This window comes from Temnothorax longispinosus, chromosome 7, assembly GCF_030848805.1.
Source record: "Temnothorax longispinosus isolate EJ_2023e chromosome 7, Tlon_JGU_v1, whole genome shotgun sequence".
Classification (NCBI taxonomy): domain Eukaryota; kingdom Metazoa; phylum Arthropoda; class Insecta; order Hymenoptera; family Formicidae; genus Temnothorax; species Temnothorax longispinosus.
The window spans coordinates 8,494,712-8,520,219 of record NC_092364.1 but is presented as its reverse complement, the minus strand read 5'-3'; the positions used below and the strand labels follow the sequence as shown (position 1 = coordinate 8,520,219).

The following is a 25,508-nucleotide window of genomic DNA, read 5'->3' as shown; positions in this document are numbered from 1 at the left end:
ACACGTAGACACCGAAAACTACGGAGCGCACTATGTGGACCTCGCCATCGGCAACCTGGGACACGTAGACATCGAATTCAACGTACGATTACACCTGGACACCGAAAACTATGAAGCGCACTATCTGGATCCCGTCATCGACAACCTGGGACACGTGGACATCGAATTCAAAGTATTAATACACGTAGACACCGAAAACTACGGAGCGCACTATGTGGACCTTGTCATCGGCAACCTGGGACATCTAGACATCGAATTCAACGTACGATTACACCTGGACACCGAAAGCTATGAAGCGCACTATCTGGATCCCGTCATCGGCAACCTGGGACACGTGGACATCGAATTCAAGGTATTAATACACGTAGACACCGAAAGCTACGGAGCGCACTATGTGGACCTCGTCATCGGCAACCTGGGACACGTAGACATCGAATTCAACGTACGATTACACCTGGACACCGAAAACTATGAAGCGCACTATCTGGATCCCGTCATCGGCAACCTGGGACACGTGGACATCGAATTCAAGATATTAATACACGTAGACACCGAAAACTACGGAGCGCACTATGTGGACCTCGTCATCGGCAACCTGGGACACCTAGATATCGAATTCAACGTACGATTACACATGGACACCGAAAACTATGAAGCGCACTATCTGGATCCCGTCATCGGCAACCTGGGACACGTGGACATTGAATTCAAGGTATTAATACACGTAGACACCGAAAACTACATAACGCACTATGTGAACCTCGTCATCGGCAACCTGGGACACGTAGACATCGAATTCAACGTATTATTACACCTGGACACCGAAAACTATGAAGCGCACTATCTGGACCTCGTCATCGGCAACCTGGGATACCTAGACATCGAATTCAAGCTTGATTCATAAGAATCGACTTAAAAATTCCCTAGCGGCACTTTCTGCCAAGCGTCAGAGAGAAACCTGAGAGAGGCCATCCCGGCATTTTTCGTCAATTTTTCTGTGTCGCATTTTCCGACGCGCCGCCTGAGAAAGTGCAACTCAACTACGTCGTTTCGCTCGGTAACCGCACATGGTTTGCGTCCGTGCTAATGGTTCGTGTCCGAACTAGCCAGTTAAGAGGGGATATGCTGCGGCCGCGGCGCACAGTGGAGCCGTTTGCGCGAATCGCGGAAAAAATTATGTTACTTGTGAAATATGCAATGAATGATCATAGAACCTTTCAATGTTGACTTATAAAAATTGCAAAAGTGTATATTTATTAAAAATTAATGATAGGAACAAGTATTTGATTAAAATTAAATAAAAATTCAATTTACATTTAATTTACGTATAAGAGCAAAGTAATTCTTGCGTCTCATCGCTTAAGTCTAAATTTTTTTGATGTGGTTTACTTCTTAAACTAGTTATTAACGGATCGGATGACACGAACATCATATGCATAACATCTTCATTTGTAAACAGACGGCTACATTTTCTACTATGATTAAGTCGATATATCGTTTATAGTCTTTATTTCTTGCCTCTTGAGCTTCTTCCGATAATGTCCCAACAGGTAACGCTGCATTTTCGGAGGCATTTTCTATAATTTCCTTACCGTGAAGAAGAATTTTATGAACGGTAATTGGCATAAAGTACCAAGAATATTTTTCAATAAATATATATTTCCGCTGCCTTGTACGCATAAGAACCGAATTTTTCTGAATTTATTTCTTCACCACAATTAATCGTTTGTAATATTGTGGAAAATCTTCTGATCAATTCCTCGTCAACTCCAGTTATTTCTGCTGTGATTTTTGGATCAGCAAAAAATCGTCGAGAAGTATTTCCGTCATTAGATGATCCGGAACCTTGTTTAACGATGTCTACCCTCAGTCCAAGTTTATTATAAAAAGCGTTTTGTATTCTTTTTTTTTTTGTTTCTTCTTTTTGAATGCGTGTTTCTGGCGTTGTTGACCACTTATTCTTGAAAGACAAATTGTAGGCAATATGTAATATACATTCCATAAATTTGATTCGTGCGTGCAAGGGTGACATTCCTAATTTGAGTGCTTCTTTTCTTTGTTAGACCTTTTATTAATTTCTGTTAAGTTGTTCATTTGAGATGGTTTGGAACCGCAAATGAAGCACGAAGATGATGAAGGCGTGTGGGTTACAGCTTGAGCTACCTTACCGTCTATCATCGTAAATATCATTTGATGATTTATTTTGAATGTGGTCCAAACTTTTCTATTTCTGTTTCTCGTAATTGAGCAATTTCGTCATCCATACGTTGCTTTTCACTTTTTATTTTTTCAGCAGTTTCTTTTGTGTATTCAAATTGTATTGCTCTGCAATATCTCGTTGAAGAAGGTCGATCATTATACCAAATAATAATATTTTTATCGTAAAATGAAGTAAGACGTAAGGGCACCATCTGTGACTAGTTAGTGCCAATTGTTATAAAAGACTTTTGCAGCAACAATGCACTCGAAACAACAATTATCCGTTGCGTTCCTTTCTCCTTTCAAGACATGAAAAGCTTTTCCATCTCCTATCAAGAATTAGTCACAGATGATGCCCTTACGTCTTCATAACCCACACGCCTTCATCATCTTCGTGCTTCATTTGCGGTTCCAAACCATCTCAAATGAACAACTTAACAGAAATTAATAAAAGGTCTAGCAAAGAAAAGAAGCACTCAAATTAGGAATGTCACCCTTGCACGCACGAATCAAATTCATGGAATGTATATTACATATTGCCTACAATTTGTCTTTCAAGAATAAGTGGTCAACAACGCCAGAAACACGCGTTCAAAAGAAGAAACAAAAAAAAAAAGAATACAAAACGCTTTTTATAATAAACTTGGACTGAGGGTAGACATCGTTAAACAAGGTTCCGGATCATCTAATGACGGAAATACTTCTCGACGATTTTTTGCTGATCCAAAAATCACAGCAGAAATAACTGGAGTTGACGAGGAATTGATCAGAAGATTTTCCACAATATTACAAACGATTAATTGTGGTGAAGAAATAAATTCAGAAAAATTCGGTTCTTATGCGTACAAGGCAGCGGAAATATATATTTATTGAAAAATATTCTTGGTACTTTATGCCAATTACCGTTCATAAAATTCTTCTTCACGGTAAGGAAATTATAGAAAATGCCTCGGAAAATGCAGCGTTACCTGTTGGGACATTATCGGAAGAAGCTCAAGAGGCAAGAAATAAAGACTATAAACGATATATCGACTTAATCATAGTAGAAAATGTAGCCGTCTGTTTACAAATGAAGATGTTATGCATATGATGTTCGTGTCATCCGATCCGTTAATAACTAGTTTAAGAAGTAAACCACATCAAAAAAATTTAGACTTAAGCGATGAGACGCAAGAATTACTTTGCTCTTATACGTAAATTAAATGTAAATTAAATTTTTATTTAATTTCAATCAAATATATACTTGTTCCTATCATTAATTTTTAATAAATATACACTTTTGCAATTTTTATAAGTCAACATTGAAAGGTTCTATGATCATTCATTGCATATTTCACAAGTAACATAATTTTTTCCGCGATTCGCGCAAACGGCTCCACTGTGCGCCGCGGCCGCAGCATATCTCCTCTAACTGGCTAGTTCGGACACGAACCATTAGCACGGACGCAAACCATGTGCGGTTACCGAGCGAAACGACGTAGTTGATGCGCACTTTCTCAGGCGGCGCGTCGGAAAATGCGACACAGAAAAATTGACGAAAAATGCCGGGATGGCCTCTCTCAGGTTTCTCTCTGCAAGCGTAGAGAACCTTCTTTTCCGTTGACTTAATATATATTATATCAAGCTTGATTCATAAGAATCGACTTAAAAATTCCCTAGCGGCACTTTCTGCCAAGCGTAGAGAACCTTCTTTTCCGTTGACTCAATATATATTATATATACCTAATTTACCTAAATAGGAATCTTCCTCCTGACCGATAAGTCTATCGACCTAATTTCGAAATACGCGCGCGATATCGAAACTGGCGATACCTGCGCCGCCAGCGTCGAAAAAGTGAAAGGGACGTTTCTGTGATAATCATAATAATATTGAGACGTCGGCGTTAGGAGGAGGAGGAGGAGTATCTTAAAAATAAATTTTCCCATTTGGACTTTGCGTCGCAATATCTCCGCTCGTAGGGCACGTAGCGGAATATTATGAGAGAAACCCCCCCCCCTAATTGGACCCCAAGCTATCGATCAAGCCTACTTAGAACTTGATCCGTTCACTCGTTATCGAGATCTCAACATCTCGGGTACTCGCAACTCGTCGCGTCGCGTAAAAGAGTCACGGTCGGTCTCGCTCCGCGTGTACTTGGCGCGAGACACTACCGTGTCTCTTGATTTGTCATTAACATGTTTTATTATTAATCACATACATATAAGTGTGAGAAAGCATATGGTACAAAATAATTTCAATATTCAAATTATTGTGATAATAAAGAAATCAATTATTTACATTTTCTTCTGTGTGTGTATGTGTGATGTTATTGACAATAGTTTCTTTGCACGTTTACATTTCTTTTGCAGATTTTTTACACGCTTAATTTTCACGAGTGTAATGTCAAATACAGACAAGATTTTTGTTTATCTGCTATAAGCGTTATTTTGAATGTAAGATTTTAATAATCAAATGTTTTTAATAATCAAACATTTTCAAACTACAAGCGAGGGACAAGCAATATCATCTACAGCATGTATCCTTAAAATACTACGATCTTTTCTAGCAGCACTAGCCACTAGCGTATAATTTGTCCGCCGACATTACGAATTTCTTCTGCAGCAACACATAAAATGTTGAACAGTTTTCTTGAACGATTGTAACAACGTCTGCATGCCCTTGCATCATTAACCCTCCGAGGCCACACCTCTTTTTTAATACGTCCCGGCCACACGCGTGTGAATATAAAAATTCAATTTATCTTTCTAAACATCGTGAATATTATTAATAAAACAGACATATTTTACATATAATTATATATATTTGTAATGGATTTTTACGTTGTAAATTTTTTAACACACACAAACGTCTTGCTGTTGATTATTATCGTCTTTTAAAAAATAATATTTATCACATTTAGAAAGACAAATTGCATTTTTATACTCACAGGCGCATTAAATGCATTAAAGAAATTTAAAATATATTTTAAAAATTAAGATAAGTTTCTCTGTCTCTATATATAAACTCTTTCTTCCAAGTTTGTCAAAATTTCTTGAAAGAAGAACATTTGAGACAGTATTTTCTTTAAAGAAGAATAAACATTTTTTAATAAGATTATTATTTTAGAATGAGAATGTGAGCAATACCTTAACGAATTAATAATGCAAGGACATACAGACGTTATTACAATTACCATTCGAGAAAATTGTTCAACATTTTATGTCCCAGGTAGCATTAATGTCTAAAAGACATCATAAAAATGTCTTTAAGATGCCAGAAATCTTAAAGATGTCTTTATGATGTCTTTTAGACATTAATTGCTACCTGGGTGTGTTGCAGCAGAAGAAATTCGTAATGTCGGCGGACAAATTATACGCTAGTGGTTAGTGCTGCTAGAAAAGATCGTAATATTTGAAGACTACATGCTGTAGATGATATTGCTTGTCCCTCGCTTGCAGTTTGAAAATGTTTGATTATTAAAAACGTTTGATTATTAAAATCTTGCATTCAAAATAACGCTTATAACAGATAAACAAAAATCTTGTCTGTATTTGGCATCACACTTGTGAAAATTAAGCGTGTAAAAAATCTGCAAAAAGAATATAAACGTGCAAAAAAACTATTGTTGATAACATTACACATACACACACAGAAGAAAATGTAGATAATTGATTTCTTTATTATTATTACAATAATTTGAATATTGAAATTATTTTATACCATATGCTTTCTAATACTTATATGTATATAATTAATAACAATATATTAATAACAAATAATAAATTAAGGGCGTATTCTGGTTTGAAAGATCTTAAAAATAAGTATTTTTCATACATAGGAATTTTTTATAGGGAAACAAAGAAAGCGAATAACGTTAAACTTTGCATGTTTTTTAACCTTATTTTAAGAATATATTTTTATTTTTTAAGTAAGAAAAATGCTCTTCTTTTCTATGTTATATCCTGACCACTAGAAGGTGTAAATGACAGACAGAGTAAATGATTCTAGCTGTTCTATAGGTATCAGAAACCCAAAAACAAAAAATTTTCTTATTCAGAATAAGTGTGGCTATTGTCTGAACTAGAATAAACATATATTATACGTTTATTTATAGTTTTTTTCTTTTAATAAAATATTAACAAAATTTTGAAAAAAGTTATAATATTTTTAATAATATAAGAGAAATAAGGCCGTTTTATGTGTGACCGTTATACAATCAATCAATATTAAATAAGCCGTGTACGATCCGAGTTTGGATCTTAATAGCCTAATAATATTTTTTGTGTATTACACGTATATTTTTTTCAATCTTAATCATAGACCTAGGATAAAATTGCGCGCCGACTAACTTGTCAGACTTACAACACAGCTCCTGTTGGAGTAGTAAAAATTCTTTACTATTATTTAACTCAATTTAATTAGAGGGGTGTGAGGGGATTTTATTAATCCAATAGAAGCTGTGTTGTAAGTCTGACAAGTTAGTCGGCGCGTAGTTGATTAAAGTTGGAAAAATATGTAAATATATAGTATATAAAAAATATTAGGCTACTATAAAATCTAAGCTCAGATCGTAAATGGTTTATTTAATATTGATTAATAATATTTTTGATAAAAAGGCCGCCTAGAGAACCTAGAATGGAAATATTGGTTTAGTTCTAGTTCAGACGATAGCCACATATACTTCTTCTGAATAAGAAAATTTTAGCTTTTTGCATTTCAGATACCTAGAACAGCTAGAATTATTTACACCGTCTGTCATTTATGGTAACCAGGATATAACAAAAAAGAAGAGCATTTTTGTTACTTAAAAAATAAAAATAAATTTTTAAAATAAGGTGAAGAAAACATGCAAAGTTTAACGTTATTCACTTTCTTCGTTTCCCTATAAAAAGTTCCTGAAAAATATATATTTTAAAGATCTTTTAAATCAGAATACCTCCGTTAATAAATAATTCTTTACATTCTTTTCCTGACGGAAGAGATTTTACCACTTCTCAATATAAATATAAATTTATCTCTTGTTATGGTTTTATTCGATTATTCCGGCGTTTTTATATTTGTGATTTAATTAGATTATTGTTTACTTTGTTTATATTATATTAGGTGATTGTTTAATGTTTTAGTCTAGACTAATATTTAATGTTTTAGTATATGTAAACTTGAACATTAATTATCATGTTTTTTTATATTTATCTTCTTCTATCGTAGTAATCCATTCCGAAGAAGACTAAGTACAGTCGAAACGTTAACCATTGCATGTGTATTGTTTATTTAAATTGTTTTTATTTTAATCCAATATCTCTCTGTTGTTGCTCGTGGCCGCTTATAAACATTACTAGCTAATATAAATTTAATAAGAGTAAAAATTAAGAACATTATAAACTACTTTTTTTTAGTTAATATGTAATTATTGTTATGCATTTAAATAATTAAATAAATAATTAAATTATGCATTAAATTTAAATACTATTATGCTAAAGTAAAGGTTTTTAAAGTAAGACTTTTTTTTATATAAGAGCATATTGGCCAGAACGGGGATTTCTATACATTACATTTACGAATTTTAGTTTTTATGTTTATAAATATTTTTTTAATTAATTATATTTGCAATCTTTATATTTATAAATTTCAAAAAAAAAAATATATATATATATAATATTTATTTATTTATTTATTTATAAATATAAAAATTAAAATTTGTAAATATAAATGTAAATGTAACGTATAGCGCATCGTCGATTTGCCAACTCGAGACTCGGCGAGACGCGAGGAGCGATACCCGAAATGCATGGCATCGTGGCATAGCCAGCGTGTGCTAAGCAGCTACGTCACAGCTCAAGCCAGCTCAAGCGAGAAAAGACAGCAGATCGTATGTCTGCCCTTCTCTCCCCGCTCGAAGCTTGCCAGTGTCGAGGCTGGAACGGAATGATCCCGGTGGCCGCTCTCAGGTTTCTCTCTGGCATGTGGTATGCGCAAATTAAATTAATTGCTAAATTACGAACTATATCAATCTGTCTAAATTCACTCGCGAATACATGGCATGATTCACTGTAATATTTCTAAAAAGAGCAAGATACTCCGTTTCTTCGATATGCATAGGTTATGAGTGCATAACAAAAAATTATGATTAACAAAAGTATTAAGATTAACAAATGCGACAGTAAACGTTCTGTAATATTTTCTACGAAAAATATTCAATGACAGGGCATCTTATGATAAAGACGAGGTACACAAAGTATTTTAAGACAGAAGATTATGGCTAGGCAACTGATGCAACGGATGAGTCTTTTGCTGAAACCTCAGCCTGACAAGCCACAGGTTTTGAAACCGGCTCTGTCATGTTATGTGAATTCGCTCTTCATCAAGTCTGTTGCGCAAAGTAGAATGTTCTGCAAGCATGTGGACATAGTGGATCACACCTGCAAGATATCGAACTACGATGAATATCTCATGAACTACAAACCTATTCAACGGATCTTGAAGAATACCCTCGTGGAGATCCTTGGTATATCAAGAATGGAAATTAACAAAATTGTCGAGGACTATCCGCAGCTAAAAAAGAGATCCAGGGCGAATATTCTGAATAATTATTACAATCTGATAGAGGCTGGAATGCAAAAAAGTACTATCATAAACAATGTCTGGTTGCTGGCGCATGAAAACAATAAACTCATTGATAAGCTTGATTGTCTTAAAGTTCTTAATATGGACAATAACCAGCTTGTACCATGGCTATGCTTGACTCAGGAGGAATTAGCAAATTATGTACTTTATACTCAACAGGATATGGATTCTTATACATATAACAGAATGGAATATCTTTCTCATAAATTAGAGGTACAAATAAAACTAATATAAGAGATATTGGGTTGTCAATTATGATTATATACAAATTGCATAATATTCTTAGTAAATAATATGTTGTAAATTTTTTTTGAGACATTCTATAGAAGATAATTCTTCCTTGTAAGAAAACTAACATTTCTTAAAATATAGAAGATAAAAGTTTGGTCATTTGTGGGGAAAAAACTTGAATTAAAATAGAAAATTTGTTGGATAATAATATATTATGTTTTATGTTATAATATATGCTATAAAATTGTATTTCTTTCCAGTGCAGCATACAACGGTTATGTGAAGTAACAGTACTGAATTCATTCTTAATGAAAATTCCAGTTTCCTCTATAGATAAGAAGTTGAACATATTGCATGGTAAGTTAATGTGTGATTAAATAATAAGCATATATATTTGAAATTAATAAAATATCTGTAAAAAAGACTAATTTTAAGTAATCTCTTTGCTTTTGCAGAATATAATGTAAGCAATAACGATATACTAAAAGATGTATGGGTACTTCGATATAGCGAAAATCATATACGTCACAGATGCGAGTTGTATAAAGATACAGGACAGTTAAAGATAAAAACGTGGGCTATACGATGTCCGCTTAAAGTTATATCAAGGTAGATTTGATAATAAAATAAGATATAAAAAATTCTTATTTATAATTTTCCATTATATTTTGTTATGATATTCCTATCTTTATTTATTCTTTTATTTAAATAAAATTTAAAAAATTTGCATGAACATACTGATATGCAAAATAAATGGAGTATTTAAAAATAGAGTACAAAATATTATTTGTTCACGTATAGGGCCATTCAAAAGAATAAGGTAGAACGTAGCTTAATGCAACAATGTGAAAATGTTAGCGAATATTTGCAAAATAAATTGAAGGTTGACGAAGAAACACTCAATTCGGCTGCCAAGAAAATGCCAGGTGTTTTTCGGGTAAATATAGCGAAATTGGATCAGTTAATCAATATACTACATCAGAATGGAATTACTAGCGATGAAATATTACGGCATGCACGAGTCTTCTATTTCAATATAGAAACTGTGCAGAATCGAATTGAGATGTTAAAGAAGGAAGGTCTTCTTCCAAATCTTGCAGTGTTAACACAAGCTGAGCGAGTGTTTGAACAGTATGTAGAAATTATAAAAACAATAAATATATAGAAACTTAGTGTATTAATATAAAAATAATTCAATTATTCTCTTTTTATTTTGTATACAGCCATATAGAGATGAGTAACCTACGGCGAAAACTGTTGCAAGAACACGGAAGTGTTGAAAATTTCTTACTCGATCAATTAGATGTGGACAAAAAGCTCCTTGAAGAAGTAATTACAAAACATCCGTCTATCTTACGAGTAAAGTTTAAAAAAGTAATTGAATTGATCGATGTACTGCGACAAAATGGTATAACGGGTAACGACATAATAACACATCCAAGAGTTTTTTACTTTAATACTGAAACACTGCGTAAGCGAATTCAAATACTAAAAGAAGCCGGTATACCGCTAAGAATCAGTTTAATACTGCGTAATCGAAGAACATTAGATCGATATAAACTCAGATCACAAAATTCAAAGAACATTAATACATAAAAATTAATGTTTAGTATTTCTTCAATATTAACTATTTTTATAATGTACAAACTTGCAAAAAACAAATATGTCTATATGTATATATATATAAAATTTCAACTACACAGCTAATATGAAATAAAAAGAATGAGAGAAAATCTGTTTACCTATGTTATTAATACAAACTCCGAATATATCGAATAAAGTGCGATTAATCATTGTTTATATCAATAATAGCATTTTTGTGTTTTGGATATACTTCACATATCCAAAGGTAGTACTCGAGTTCAGTTATTTCTTACATTCATTATTTGTGATCAATTTAAAGATTAAAACAGATAGTTTTGCATCCATTTTTTGAATTAATACTTATTTTCATGCACACTTGATACTTTATTTTTATTCACATTTATTCAGTTTTAATTAATACACAGCAGTCTCAAAAAATTTATCCTCAACTGTGGATGTAAAATCCCTGGAATTCCTATTTATTTTGATCAATATTTCTTTTTTTCTAAAGAAATATAATTTGATTCTACATACAATACTGAAAAATATAAGAAAATAGAACAGCATGTACGCATACAGAGAGAATGGAGAACAATTATATTTATTTTCCTTTATTTTTCATATCTAAAAATTTATACCTAAAAGGAATCCCTAGAGCTCTACATCCACCAGTATGCAATGTTCGCAGTTAAAGAAATACAAAACAGACGAAAATATTGTATCAATCTTTTCCTATAAATATACGTTAAGAAAACGATTGACTTCCCGAAATCACCCAATTTTTACAAATGATAGTAAAAGTCTGCTTCATTTATGTGCAGCACTTATGTCGTGACCATTGATTTCTGTCAACCCGCAGTTTCTGCAAAGTTTCAACAGGCTCGATAAATGATTGTTGTTCCAAACTGCAAAATTCCCTAAGAGTAGTTCCTTTTTTAAAGAAGATCCTATCAAGTCGGGGTGACCAATTAACTTCGTTCCAATTTTCAAATCGTCTAACCATATTGTATTTCCAAGATGAAGGCAAATCTGCGAATAATTCATTCATCATATATTTTCTTTCTCTCGTATATTTTTCTCTTACTAATCTGACAAACTCTTACTTTCCCAATAATATAAGACCTTCCATCAAAATTTTCTGCGAACCACTTGTGCACCTGTTCGTTAGTATATTGATTCCACATATATTCCTCGTCCCATGGTACTACATCAGCTAAAAATATTTCGACAACATGCGTTGGAAGATTTAATAATTCCTCTGGGATGTGCATTAATTTACGTACCTAAAATATCAAAAAATTCGTTTATACCAAGAAATAACATCCAAAAAATCATTATAAATAACATACTTAGATCTACATAATCATATTTCATATTTAATATAAAACGTGATCATTTATATTATTTTTTGAGAAATATTCATGTTATTGAAAGAAAATGTTGAATGCAAAACTCGAACATAATATTAAATAATATATAATAATATATAATCTTACATCAATATATTCGTGTATAATACCACTATCGATACATCTCACATCTACGAATTTTTCATCTGAATAATTTCTGTCATATCTGACGCGTCTAATCTGTACTCGTTTAAACGTGTCAATAGTTTCCTCCAAAACGCAAATATCACCTACATTTGTCGAGGTACACATTTTCCTATAATTAAATATACATATACAATAATTGTAAATGGAACAGGACTAATGTGATATACAATCAATTAAAGAGAAAAACGTCATTTATGGTCCAGACTGGATCTTGGTAGCCTAATGATAATAATTGTTCTAATGATACCGTGCAGATGAGTTGTAGTCACTAACGCTAAACAGCGGATTCACGTTCTGGAGATCCGGGTTCGATCCCAGGCAGGTATCACAAATCCTGCGGGGGTTTTTCTCGGGGATCTGGGGCGGGAATCTGGTGGAAGGCGGCGGTGGCTACCGGGTGCACGTGTCCTCGGAATTTTCGGGGCACGTCACCAAGTCGAACCTCCCTCCCAATGGGGAACTCACCCTACATGACCACCGCTTTTCCAGGTGGATGTGTGGAGGAAAGAGGGGGTATCGGCGATGCCGTGTGAGGTTGCTAGATCCTCCATCGGGCGTCTCCCCAGGTGGCGGATCAGGGAATGCCTCCCAGATATGGGTGGGTACCGAGGAAATACTCGGGGCGGACCAAAATCTAGCACTGATGAAAGGCAGCAGTTTCATCAGAATCAGGCTGTAGCGCGTGAGCGGTAGAGTACTGAACACCGGAAGGCGTCTAGCAACAGTGAGCGAACCCGGCTTCTGCACTGCGGTATAGAAAAGGAACGGAACCCTTACTACACTATTTCTTCCAAAACATCTTAATGGCTGACGAAAACAAGACTATGTTGGCCATTTGGATCGCCAACCTTCGAAAGGAGACGGCGTCATAAGAAGAAGAATGATATTGTGTGAATTTTGTATACTTTTTCCAAACTCAGAAAATTGCGCCGACTTTTTGTCGGTCTTTAAAACACAGTTCTTTGTTGGAACAGTAAATCCACATTAATCGATAATCGATTTAAATTTTGATGCTAATAAGCATCCTTATTAAGTCACTGTAAAAAATTTATTGCAAAAAATATCACCCCAATTAGGGTTCGAACCTGGACCTCCCCATTTCGTAATAAGAAAACTGCGCGCTGATTTTTTATCGATCTTTAAAACACAGTCCTTTTGGATATACAAGGTATTTCTAAGGTCTGACCCAGCCTCCTGGATTTCGAAAACGGCTTTATATATAGAAAAACGCTGAAACACGTGTTCGATTATTTGAATTAGGGACTGCTTATTTTATTCAAAAAAAAATTTTTTAGCCCCCAGGGAGGCGGGAACGTGCAAATAAAAAATTTTAAATAGGAAGGGGGTCAAATTGTAGCTCGTTTTAAAGGTCCAGTAAAAAATTTTTTTTTGTGAAAACCGCAGGTCGCTACAACCACCCTATCAAAAGTTATGGGGGGGGGGGGTCAAAGTTACAAAAGAGCCTTTCTCGATTTTTTTACTCATGCTAAAAGAAACGAATTTTGCGGCAAAATGTTCCTCTTAGTGAATACTATCAAAGGCATTCTTTGGATTTTATTTTAAGATTTCTAAGAGATTCTGGGGGCTCTAATTAGAGGTTCCGGTCTCCTTCCCAATAAAAATTTTTTACTTGCACCTCCACCCCCCCAGAAGGCTAAGAGATTTTTTTAGCATAAAATAAGCAGCCCCTTCAAATAATCGAACATGTTTCAACGTTTTTCCATATCTAAAATCGTTTTCGAGATCCAGGGATCTGGGTCAGGGACTTTAGAAATACCCTGTATATACAGGGTCTTATTTTAATCAACGCACTTGAATTTCTCCGAAACCGATACGAGATATCAAATTACTGTTTTTACAAGGTTGTATGGTATCAAGGGAGGACATATTTGATAAAAGAAATTTAACCTTGAGTAGAAGCGTTATGAACAAATAAAGATCTATTTCAATGTTTAAATGGCAACATAATTTTTTAAACACCTACGTTTGTAGCCCTTCTCATCACGAGCTCAACGCGCTATGACTCAAGGTCGTCAAAAGTCAAATGACCAAATACGAGCTTACAATATTATTGCCTTTGTGCATATTTGAACTGCCGTTCCTAGCTACGAATAATAATATTAATTTAGGTAATTGTATAGACGGAGGGGATCACCTTGGATGACCTTGATATTTTAGTATGTTGTCAAGGTCACCCTCCTGAGTGACCTTCGGTCTAAGTCGTCTACAGACGATTCCGAGTCTCGACATCGAACTCGCGAAACTCATGTTCGACCGTTAGACGCCGTGCCGTCGTAAGCGGTGAGATCCCGACGACGGGCAGAGGCGCCGTACGGCAAACCGGGCTCGTGCGACGACCGGCCCGCGAGGACCGGCTGCCTAGTAAGTGTGTCACATTGTTTTGAGCCTTTCGACTCACGAGACTCCTAGAGATATCATTGCCACCTTTGACTAGAGAAAATACGGCCTTAGAGGCGTTCAGGCATAATCCCACGGATGGTAGCTTCGCACCACCGGCCGCTCGATCGAGTGCGTAAACCAAATGTCCGAACCTGCGGTCCTCTCGGCCTGAGTAAGACATAGGTAAGTTGACGCGCTTTAAACACTTAAACTTCTGAAGGTCACTCATGACCTTGAAAACATATGTCAAGGTCAAGGTCTTCTAAGAGTGGTCTCTATTACTGCATAATTACCGCTGCATATTATTTATGCCTTCCAATAATCAAAATAGCTGCTATATTTTCCAAACTTTTTTTGTTAATAACTTTCTAACGAATAACGAGCGCGGGCTGAAACCTTCTGAAGGTCACTCAGGAGGGTGACCTTGACAACATACTAAAATATCAATATCATCCAAGGTGATCCCCCATCTATACAATTACCTTAATTTTTACATTTGCAATTTTGTAAAATTGAATGCGTTTACAAAATGCAAATTTTTAAAAATAATTTTTTGTTTTTTTTTTTACAACAAAATCGATTTCTTTCATTATTCTAAGTATAAAAGTATCAAGGTCATCAAAAAGTGAATACTTTATGATATTTCATACTTATAGTAAAAATATTGACAAAATTTGAAACAGCAGAAAATTCTTAACGAAAGAGAGCTTTATTATAGTGTTTTAAAAACGTCTCAATAAAAACTACAAAAATACGCAATAAAAAATGGGGAGTTCCATTTAAGAAAACATCGATTATATTGACCTAGCCTTGAAAAGGTTACTCAAGGTCAATTCCATATTTTATAGCATGTAGCCCCCTTCAAACCATGCAACTTTTGTCTGAAACATTATTCCGTATCTTCCATATTTTTCAAAATATTTGCCTGGAGAAATTAAAATAAAATACCCTATATATTTTTTAAATTAAGGAAATCCTACAGACGTTTGTATTACCGACCGAATTCTATATCTGTCCTTGTATAAACAATGATGATAGACAAGGATAGACATGGTTATAGGTTATAATTTCTTCGAAGCTCTCATTTTTATTCCAGGCTTTCAATCTCAATTTCAAAGGTACGTTATTGTTTGTGCACGTCTTCTGAAGGGTGGGAACATTTCATTTCGTACATATTACTTATACAATTGTTTATATTAGAAAATGAGGTAACAACATTTTTAATTTTTTTCAATTATTACTAATTATTTTACATTCCCACCTTTCATTAGTACCTATACTTTACTCCTGTAAAAGGATTTTGCGATCTATAAAGCCGTTTCAAAATTAGACCTTTGACTGTAATTGTCGGTAATTGAGTCACTTTAGCATCCCCTTAATTAAGGGGATCCTATAGTGGCAGTCGTTACCGACATTTAGTTATATGCATTAAACTTTTAATTGGCTTTACGGAATTGCAAAATTCTTTTACAGAATTAAAGTACACACAAAAATGTAGAGCACTCAGGTCAATTTTACATCAAAAACGAAAAAAAATTAAAAATTTGGGCATATAGAGCTGACGACAATACTTGCTTAATACAAAAATACTGCAGTTTATATATAAAAAAATGAGATACAAACGCCCTAAGGAAAACATTTAAGAACAAGATCGTGCAATTAGAACTAAGCCTAGAAAAAAAGTTTAGTGTATCTAACTTTTATATGTGCAAAAACACATACAGGTTGATAGGATAAGCAGTATTGCGTGTAGCGAGATGGCGCAGCAATCGGACAAGGACAGATATAGTTAGACAAGGACAGATAGATATATAAGATAAGGCGATTTTTGGAGATTGTTTGGTATGGTTTGGTACATGCATATACCAAAGTTGCTATCGGTGGTTGCTATTGGTTCTGGTGCAGTTTAGTACCCTTTGGTTGCTTATACCAGAGTCACGCCAAAAATCGCCTATAAAAAACAGGATTAAAAATGTTAACATTATCGACATCGAGAGAAGAAGTTCGGCCTTCGCTATAGGATCCCCTTAAGGGGATCCTGCAGTGACTGGCGAACTTCCTCGATGTCGATAATGTCAACCTTTCTAATTTTGTTTTCCCTATATCTGTCTTTGTCTAACGAAATGACATCTGTCCTTTTTTCGATTGCTCGCCATCTTACGCAAGATCCGGCAACTACTGTTGCTCTTCTTGTCATCCTACATCCGTATTTGCATTACTAAAATAATTATTAGATGATCTTTTTTTGTACGCATTGAATCTTACTTCTACTTACACGATATTATTCCTACATGTTTTCCCAAGGGTGGATGATAAACATTATGAACGTATAAACTGTAGATTTTTTGTTTTAAGCAAATATTGTCGTCAGGTGACAGCTGTGTATGTGCCCCAATAAGTAATATTTTTAATTTTTTGGTGCTTTTGATATAAAATCGCGTTTTGCACCCTAGATTTTTGTGCGGACTTTAAGGTGATGCTGGAGCCGTCTGTATAACCGACAAAATTACCATCTTCTATGTTATCGACTATATCTGTCCTTATATAGACAAAGATATAGACAAGGATAGCACGCTACATTGCACGCACACATACGCACGATGCACATCGACATTATACTTTTATATTACGCTTCCAAATCTTGATTTGGAGGGTTTATCGATGTTTTTCTTGTTGTGCAATTCGGGGGAACTTGTTTTCGCGTTCGTACCAATGATATATCTCTTATATGAAATACATCTTGTGACGAGCTGACAGCTCGCCGCAACTCGAGACGCCATATTGGGATAAAAGTAGGATAAGAAAATCTGTACTTTCGTAATTTTTTCTCGTTTTCTATATAAAATCGGAGTTCCCCCGAATCATTAATGTATGTACTGCAATTCTGGAGAAAGATTTTTTATTCTGTCAAATTAATACGACGCTACGTGTCGACAAAAAATGCCGGTAAAACAGACGGTTCCAGCATCCCCTTAAGAAAGTATATACCATAGAAATTCAAAGAATATATAAGAACAAATAATATCAAGAAAATTGTGAATATGCTCAGTACATACCTATTTTCAATATTTCCGTAATAATTTTGTATTTTAGCCGTAGTTTGCATGTACTCAACGTTGGAATACGTTATTTTTTTCGATTCATCGGAATGTGGAATATGTTCAATAATCCTCGCAGAAAAATGCGTCGTATCGTGAACATATAATACCATCAACTTCACCTTATCATTGCTGTAAAAATAAGATCTTGAAAACATTAAATAACAATATGAGATGAGCCAATAGAAAATTACTTACATCTGTATATTTGTTATTGGCGCATCGATTTCAGGAAGGATACAATGTCTGAATACACAGGTATTTTGGTCTTGGCAGAAGCCAAATGATTTCACATTGTCACATAGAGCATAATCTTTCTTATCCTTCTCTAATGTAATTGCTATTCGCTAGAATCATATTTCATAAATAACTAAAAACCGTAATAAATTGATATTTTGAGGAGTAACATCTTATTAGGTTACCTGAACGTAGTCTAACATTTCCGGAGATATTACAGTTTTCATTCGCTGCAGTATTCTTATTATACTTCGAAATTGTACATCGTTATTCTCGTCAATAATTATACTAATTTTACAGTTAGTAGCATCCTTAAATTTAAAATAGTATTAGTTGCAGAAATAAATATAAGTTTAATATAATAACCTGCTCAGTAAAATAAAAAAGCAATCTTATGACCATTTTAATGATTACCTGTGTCATATTATCTAAAAGTAGAGAAAACCTATAATTGAATTCATTTCTGAGTTTTAATAATACAGAATAATGTATCAGCCATTGAATATTAGTAAAACTAAGGCCAGACAGTACTGGATCAGTACATATCAATACTGGATAATAACCGCATACACATGATATCCAACTTTCTCGTAAAGCTGCAAATACACGAATTAATATATAATTTTCAAAAAGATAAAAAACACTAATTAAATCAATATAAATTTAGATAAAAAATAAAACATTTCTTAATGTGATTAAAATGTCATTATACCTTGTATATCGAACGCTTTCATTTTTTCATGAATTAGCAGAGTTTTCTTTGTAAAAGTTAAAAAATTATTTAACTCTTCGGCTTCTTTAGCGTTTACACATACTATCGCTGTTCTCAATGTGGTGTAATCATCCTTCAATAGATCTAACATTGAAACAATTCAAAAATACATCAGAAATCTAATATTTTATGTATAATTAATATAATTAATCTACATTGATACAGCCAAATTTTCATATTTTATTTGCAGATTTTTCTTACCTAATATTTTTTCATTCTTATATGTAGATTTCAAAATGTAAAGTTTCGGACATATAGACTTAAAAACAACAGCTTCTATAAATGACGCAATGCATATATAAGGATTATACATCGCGAGATGTACAAATTTCTTAATCTGAACTGTCCAGTTTGTGGCAGATATAATTATCTGCAATATCGGCCTATCATCACCTCGTGGTTCACGGTTCTCGATTATCTTATGTTTTTTGAAGAGTTCTCCCACCTATTAAAAAATTGAAAAAAATTCTAGAAATTTTCTATGGCAATTAATCCTAAATGGTTTCACTGACCGAGTTGTAATATTTATCCAAAATTATGTCGGCATTGTCAAGCACTAAATAAGAAAGTCTATCGAATGACAATAGATTTTTGTACTCATTCAAGAATCGAGCCAAGTATCGCGGTGTGGTCACTAAGATTTGACAGCCGCTATATATCATTGCCTGAAAGAAGCACAAATGAAGAGTTCCTTATCTTCTACAGCTACACCTTTTCGGTACAGTAAATATTCACCACTTAGCATTATTAAACGACCGATGAGACGCGATAGTACTTACGCAGTTACGCGAAAACTCTATTTCTTTTTAACATTTTCTGAAGTTAATTTTTATTTATTGATAGTAACATATAGCAAAGATATTTAAAACATATTTAGATAAGAAATTAAAAGTTATCATAAAATAATAATTATTTTCTAAGTAGAAAAACAAATAAGTAGAATTTAATTTAGGAAAATCTGATTACGGTAAATTTCGAAGCGTAGTACTAAGCCCAAACCAATATTACATTTTCTACAACATTGTGTGCTGTCTTTTGCAATTTTTATTACAATGCATCTTAACGGATTTCTCCTTTCAGACCTTTTGTCATTGTTATACACAAACACAAAAATTTTTTTTCTTCTTTAAAAAAAAAACTAATAACAAGTATCTTTTTAATAAATAATAAAATAAAATGAAAATCAATAGCAACGCCAAAACATACTTTATTTCAAATCAATCGACACACGGCCGTAAACGCTTAGTGGCTGTCGATTTAAATCGACGATTACACCGAAAAGGTGAAAAAGATATTCAATTTTCGTAAAAATATAGATAGATAAATTTACCGCTACTGATTTATCCGATTTGCCATTAAATGCTGCGACGGATCTTATATTATTAAATGACCGCAGAAATGACTGGCACAAAGATTGAACAGAGATTACTTCAAATGACGAGGCACATAAAATTAATGCTAACGGACGAGTTGCACTACGTGTTTCCTGAAACAGATATCATTTATATCGATTAACATGTTCCATCCTGGACTTTCAATTCAGGCAATTTGATATTTTAGCTTTTCGATTATTATCGATGATAAGCACTTTCATATTAAATGAAGGGGATCCTGGACAGGGGACAATTACCGACAAAAACAGTCAGGGCTCGTTCTTTGAAACGGCTTTATAGATCGCAAAATCCTTTTACAAGAGTAAAGTATAGGTACTAATGAAGAGTGAGAATGTAAAAAAGTGATAATTGAAAACAAATGTAAAAATGCTGTCACCTTATTACCATATTTTCTAATATAAACAGTTGTATATAGATTATATGTACGAAATGAAATGTTCCGTTAAAACGTACCGTTAAAATTAAGATTGAAAGCCTGAAAAAAAATTTGGGCTTCGAAGAAATCGTGTATATTTTCCACAAAAATATACACGCAGGCTACTAAGCAGAGATGGCGCAGCAATCGAACAAGGACAGATGTCATTTCATTAGACAAAGACAGATATAGGAAAAACAAAATTAGAAATGTTGACATTATCGACATCGAGGAAGTTTGGCCGTCACTCCAGCATCCCCTCATGTTTAATAAAAATATCTATTTTATTTTGCATTGCATTAGGTCCTTTTCTTTATAAGTTTTCTAGTTTTGTAATTATTATGGAACACTAAATGAGCAGAGAATAAATCACGTAAAATTAATCCGGTACGGAATGTGTTAATAAAAGATTTTTTTATACACATATATGCATGTATGTATGTATGTATGTACATACATATATACATATTTTATTGATATAAATTTGTAAGAAATATTTTGCTTACGCTATGGTTAGAAAGCCTGATAAAAATTTAAGACATTTTGTTTTTTATAATACTCGTATAAACAAAATTACTTTACCTTTTTACGTATAGCTATCTGACCACAAACAGCCATTACGCATCCGCTCGTTTTACCACATTGTGACGATCCAATAGCAACAACGTTTAAACCGTTGTTTATAGCTGGCCATATATAAGATTGAAGTTTTCTTGGTCTAGTAGAGTTGATGCTCTCAAACCAACCCTAAAAAGATATACTTAAAATATATTTTTATTACACTCTTAATCAATCGAATTACTGTCAAATGTATTTACTGGATCATATACCTCATGTATTCCATTAGGATATCTAAGGTCTGTAATGTCACTTAAGGCATCACAGTCTATTGAGCTCTGTACCAAAATCTTCTCACTGATAACAAATAGCAAAAACATAAGGAACATAAATATTTCTATATAATCAATTATATATATACTTTAAATACTTTTACCTGAGAAAAAATTTTGTGTGAGATTTATTAAGTCCATTAATACATGTTGCGTTGTTCCTTCTTTCTCTATCTCTTGAAAACTTTACATGTAAAATGTACCACTTTTCTTTAAGTTGTGTGGACGTTTCAACAAGCTTCAATAAATCTATATACCAATTAAATTATAAATATTGTATATCATTCAAATGTTATTAAATTTATTTTAAGAGTTAATAAAAGTGACAGACAAAACAATTTTTGAGCAATTGAATAAGAATGTTAACAAAATAAATTAAAATCAAACTTGTTTAGTGAAAAGTTACAAAAAACAGTTAACGTTTCTTTCGACTTCTTCAGAATATTATAACAAAAAACTACAAGAAATTACATTAAACAGATAAAATAAAATAATTATATCCTACAGATAAAAGAAATCAGGTTTATATTCAAAGCGTTAGAATAATTAAGTGGAAAACTGAGATCAAAATCGAACATAATAATAAGTCAAAGATTAAAAATTAACCGAGATGTCTAAAGTAACGTAACACTTCTATGATGAGAATCCATCAAAAATAACCGTAGTAGCAAACACATTCTTCGTTGGAAAGTACAAAATGTAAGTCCAAAAAGTAAAAAAAAAACTATTAGTAGATTACTTGGTCCTTGTGACCAAATTTAGTAAAAAGTAAGTAGGTAGTCAAAATTCAACGAAAAGAAATAATACAAAAATTGGCTATTAGCACAAATATCCGAGTAGTGCAAAGATATGCGACTAACTGAATCTATTTTAATAGATAATATTAAATTTTAATAGATTTATTATAGGAAAGTCTCACTTGAGATATTTACATACCTCCTTCTATATAAAGTGCATGATAATTAATGAATAATGCTTCACTTAATAATATGACAGTTTTATCAATGGTACAATAAAATTCTCCGTATTCTCTTCCATTACTTTCGTCCGTGACTAAATGATCAAAGTGTACAATTTCAGATGTGCTGAGAAGATGTTTTGTAAACTGAATGGCTTCTTCGGTCCACTTTTCTACAACACTTTAAGTAGTTGCAATCTCTTAAACATTTTTGTAAAAAAACAAAATGACTGTAATTGAAATAAATCTAGTGTACATCTTACACTGCAGTAGCGTTAGAATCATTTGACACGACACCATTCTTTTTCATACAAATCGGCAAAACACCAAATACACCCACGGTTTTCGTTAAATACGCATCAGAGACAACATCTTGTGGAAATATATGAAGTTTATCCCTAGTTAATTCAATGCTAGTACCATGATCCACTAAAAGAATACAATATGTTCCATCCTTTTTAATACAAGTTATTAAACCACGGCAAATAAATGATGGTAAATTTATTCCATCTTGATGATTAAGTTGTATAAAAACCGTCTGCAAGATAAAGAGTATCTTATATTACGAGAAATGTAACTTGTATAAGATATCAGACAATTATAACTCATATGCAATAGAGAACATGAAACTTACGTCACCAATTTTGGCATTTTCCTCATCTCTTTTCTTCTTCAAATAAGTATCTGTTTTCATAAAACTTATTAACTTTGATTGAATCGTATAGAGTGTCTCTTTGTGCTTTTCAACTTCACAAGCTCTCATGATATATGGATTTTGTACGTTTCTTACTCGTATTGCTTTGGCTGTAGGAGGAATGGCTGTATCTGAAATTAAATAAAGATTTAATAGTTGAGTAATTTAATTTGTCTAATGTATCATCGCTATAAATGAAGTATGAACATTATTAATATGAACATTACCTTGATGCTTACGAAACTTGTTCATGTTTTGAGAATTATTGCCCTGAAATGAAGAGATTTGTAATATTTTACAATCATATCTAAAAAATTCTTGTATTTATTTGGATCACTAACAATCTATACTCCGTCCAACAAGAGATCATGGTTGATCGAACATAAATAACGATAGGGCACAGAGCCGCAACAAGGTGTTTGCGTTGAATTATTTTTATTTTTAATAGATATTGTCCAACACTATTAAAACTAAAAATAATTTAACACGAACACCTTTTTGCGACTTTGTGCCCTATCGTTATTAATGTTTGATCAACCATGATCTCTCGTTGGACGAAGTATAGTTGCCTTTCTGTTTCTTACGTACAGTCCATGTTTCTATTTTGTTTGTACTTATCTGTCACATTTTACTACATTTTACCCTACCTTGTGATTGAAATATGCACTTGCTGATTTTTCGAGAACTGGCATCTTTTCTGATAGATTTATAAAAAAATATACTTGCAATTGTAAATTACTTCTTTAGGTTTTTTCTCTTTGATGAACAGGATTTCAGTCGATCTGTGTCAGTTTTTAGAAACCAAAAATCATTAAAATGCTAAAAGATAACCTACACGAGTTCTTCACATGAGACTCCAACTTACCTTTTGAAAGATAAAAGAGCAATATATCCTTTTTCGACGGTAACACTTTAACTCAGGAGAAACTTGAATCGATACGTCGAGAGTTTGGTTTAAGTGACCATTCGCGTAATGCGAGGCTGCATGGCAAGATAATTGTTGTAAACAAAGAGATAACCTAACCTCAAATTAGATTCCCGCCAAGAATACTTAACCGCCAATATTCACAGATTCACTGATTGTGAGTATGAGATTCACTGCCAGTACTGAAAATCTATAGTTTATGTTACTTTCCCCACAATTTCAATCTTTTTCTTGATCCTAATACTGGGTTAGAATATTCAATAGTACGTTTACGCGAGCGTTACTTCTGTAGTAACTTACGATAATTCCTTCGCGTAAACGGGATTTTGTAGTAACTTACGATAATTTACTCCGCGTAAACGAGTGATATATCGTAAGTTACTACAGAAGTAACGCTCGCGTAAACGTAGTAAAGACTTCTATACAAGGTAACTCGCGGATAAGGAGTACAGGACGCGATTTTTTATGCCAAAAGAAACAACTTTTTCCTTTAGCGAAAGTACGTCTGGCAAGTAACAAATAGCACTGACGAGGTGACGAGATTGAGATAAATAACTGTTAAAGACCATCGGTCCTTGTCCCTTGCACAAATGCCAGGCAACAGGCAATGGAAATAACCAAAAAATCGTTAATTACAATCTACAAAATTCGAATGCTATGATTGGTTGGCAACAGGCAATAAGCACAGGGCTGCGTTCCAAAATTCACTCTAGTTAACTAAAATGCTCATATGTTACTACGCGACATAAACTATAGATTTTAGTTATCCAGAGTGAATTTTGGAACGCAACCCAGGAGGTCGCAATTGTTTTCGATTTGCGACTCAAACCGACTCGGGTCGCATCATGTATACAGGACTCTAGCATCATTTGACGTGGAATATACCGAATATACATACAACATATCTATGCGACCCGAGTCGGGTCGAGTAGCAAATCGAAAACGCCATATGAGGTGAAAATTACAAAAGTGAACAGATTTTACTAGATTTCGACAAATAAAATCGTAGATACGCTAGTAAATTTCCTCACTTTTGTAATTTTTACCTCATTTCAAGATATACAATCGACCCCCACAATTTCCCAACGTGACGGAAATTCTGTGTCTATTGTCACTGTTTATTCTGCATTTATACACGATTTCTGATTTCTATTCCCTGTTCCTATTGCCTGTTGCCTGTGGACGTGTTCGGACGTGTTTTGTCCTGAATAATTTTTGAAGATTGCTAATGCAATCACAATTTCCACTCATTGTTAGACTTTCAGTAATTTCCACTCAGACTTCGCTACGCAATCAGTGATTCAGACTTTTACTACGTTTACACGAGCGTTACTTCTGTAGTAACTTACGATATATCACTCGTTTACGCGGAGTAAATTATCGTAAGTTACTATATAATACAAAATCCCGTTTACGCGAAGGAATTCTGGAATTATCGTAAGTTACTACAGAAGTAACGCTCGCGTAAACGTAGTATTTGTTAAACAAACAGTGGCAATGTGGCAAATCTGGCCGTATTGTCCGCTGAAAAGCTGCAGGAGCTAATATAAA

At 33.5% G+C, this 25,508-nt stretch overlaps 2 protein-coding genes across 7 annotated transcripts; one reads left to right on the top strand and one right to left on the bottom strand.

The window, feature by feature from the left end:
- Positions 1–7,970: 7,970 nt before the first annotated feature.
- LOC139815695 (transcription termination factor, mitochondrial-like) lies at positions 7,971–10,773 on the top strand. Its single transcript, XM_071782774.1, has 6 exons — positions 7,971–8,145; positions 8,384–9,016; positions 9,295–9,391; positions 9,490–9,643; positions 9,836–10,165; positions 10,258–10,773. The coding sequence occupies exons 2-6, from the start codon at positions 8,435–8,437 to the stop codon at positions 10,628–10,630; spliced, it is 1,536 nt and encodes a 511-aa protein (XP_071638875.1). The 5' UTR covers positions 7,971–8,145; positions 8,384–8,434; the 3' UTR covers positions 10,631–10,773.
- Positions 10,774–10,991: 218 nt separating this feature from the next.
- LOC139815694 (putative ATP-dependent RNA helicase TDRD12) lies at positions 10,992–24,573 on the bottom strand. Of its 6 annotated transcripts, none has more exons than XM_071782772.1 (22): positions 24,258–24,571; positions 24,089–24,147; positions 23,898–24,013; positions 23,680–23,814; positions 23,260–23,302; positions 22,973–23,163; positions 22,602–22,876; positions 22,317–22,519; positions 21,485–21,629; positions 21,321–21,405; positions 21,073–21,237; positions 20,012–20,167; positions 19,194–19,346; positions 18,883–19,126; positions 18,622–18,765; positions 18,324–18,505; positions 18,095–18,220; positions 17,871–18,019; positions 17,631–17,804; positions 12,115–12,283; positions 11,722–11,901; positions 10,992–11,647 (listed from the first exon to the last, which is right to left on the bottom strand). In XM_071782772.1, exons 4-22 carry the CDS (start codon positions 23,722–23,724, stop codon positions 11,426–11,428), a joined length of 3,051 nt encoding a protein of 1,016 aa, XP_071638873.1. In that variant the 5' UTR covers positions 23,725–23,814; positions 23,898–24,013; positions 24,089–24,147; positions 24,258–24,571; the 3' UTR covers positions 10,992–11,425. The 6 variants fall into 6 exon arrangements, with proteins under 6 accessions (XP_071638873.1, XP_071638871.1, XP_071638869.1 ...); XM_071782770.1 differs by having other exon boundaries at positions 24,089–24,200; positions 24,298–24,571; XM_071782768.1 differs by having other exon boundaries at positions 23,898–24,147; positions 24,298–24,571.
- Between the last annotated feature and the right edge of the window lie 935 nt (positions 24,574–25,508).

What these genes read in the sequence shown, in the direction of transcription:
- LOC139815695 (XM_071782774.1), top strand. Translation starts at nt 8,435, where the DNA reads ATGGCTAGGCAACTGATGCAACGGATGAGTCTTTTGCTGAAACCTCAG. An exon ending in ATCTTTCTCATAAATTAGAG is followed by an intron (nt 9,017 to 9,294) that starts GTACAAATAAAA and finishes ATTTCTTTCCAG; the next exon opens with TGCAGCATACAACGGTTATG. An exon ending in CCGCTTAAAGTTATATCAAG is followed by an intron (nt 9,644 to 9,835) that starts GTAGATTTGATA and finishes GTTCACGTATAG; the next exon opens with GGCCATTCAAAAGAATAAGG.
- LOC139815694 (XM_071782772.1), bottom strand. Translation starts at nt 23,724, where the DNA reads ATGCCAGTTCTCGAAAAATCAGCAAGTGCATATTTCAATCACAAG. An exon ending in CACACAAAATTTTTTCTCAG is followed by an intron (nt 21,406 to 21,484) that starts GTAAAAGTATTT and finishes ATTTGTTATCAG; the next exon opens with TGAGAAGATTTTGGTACAGA. An exon ending in TTATACACGAATATATTGAT is followed by an intron (nt 11,902 to 12,114) that starts GTAAGATTATAT and finishes TTGATATTTTAG; the next exon opens with GTACGTAAATTAATGCACAT.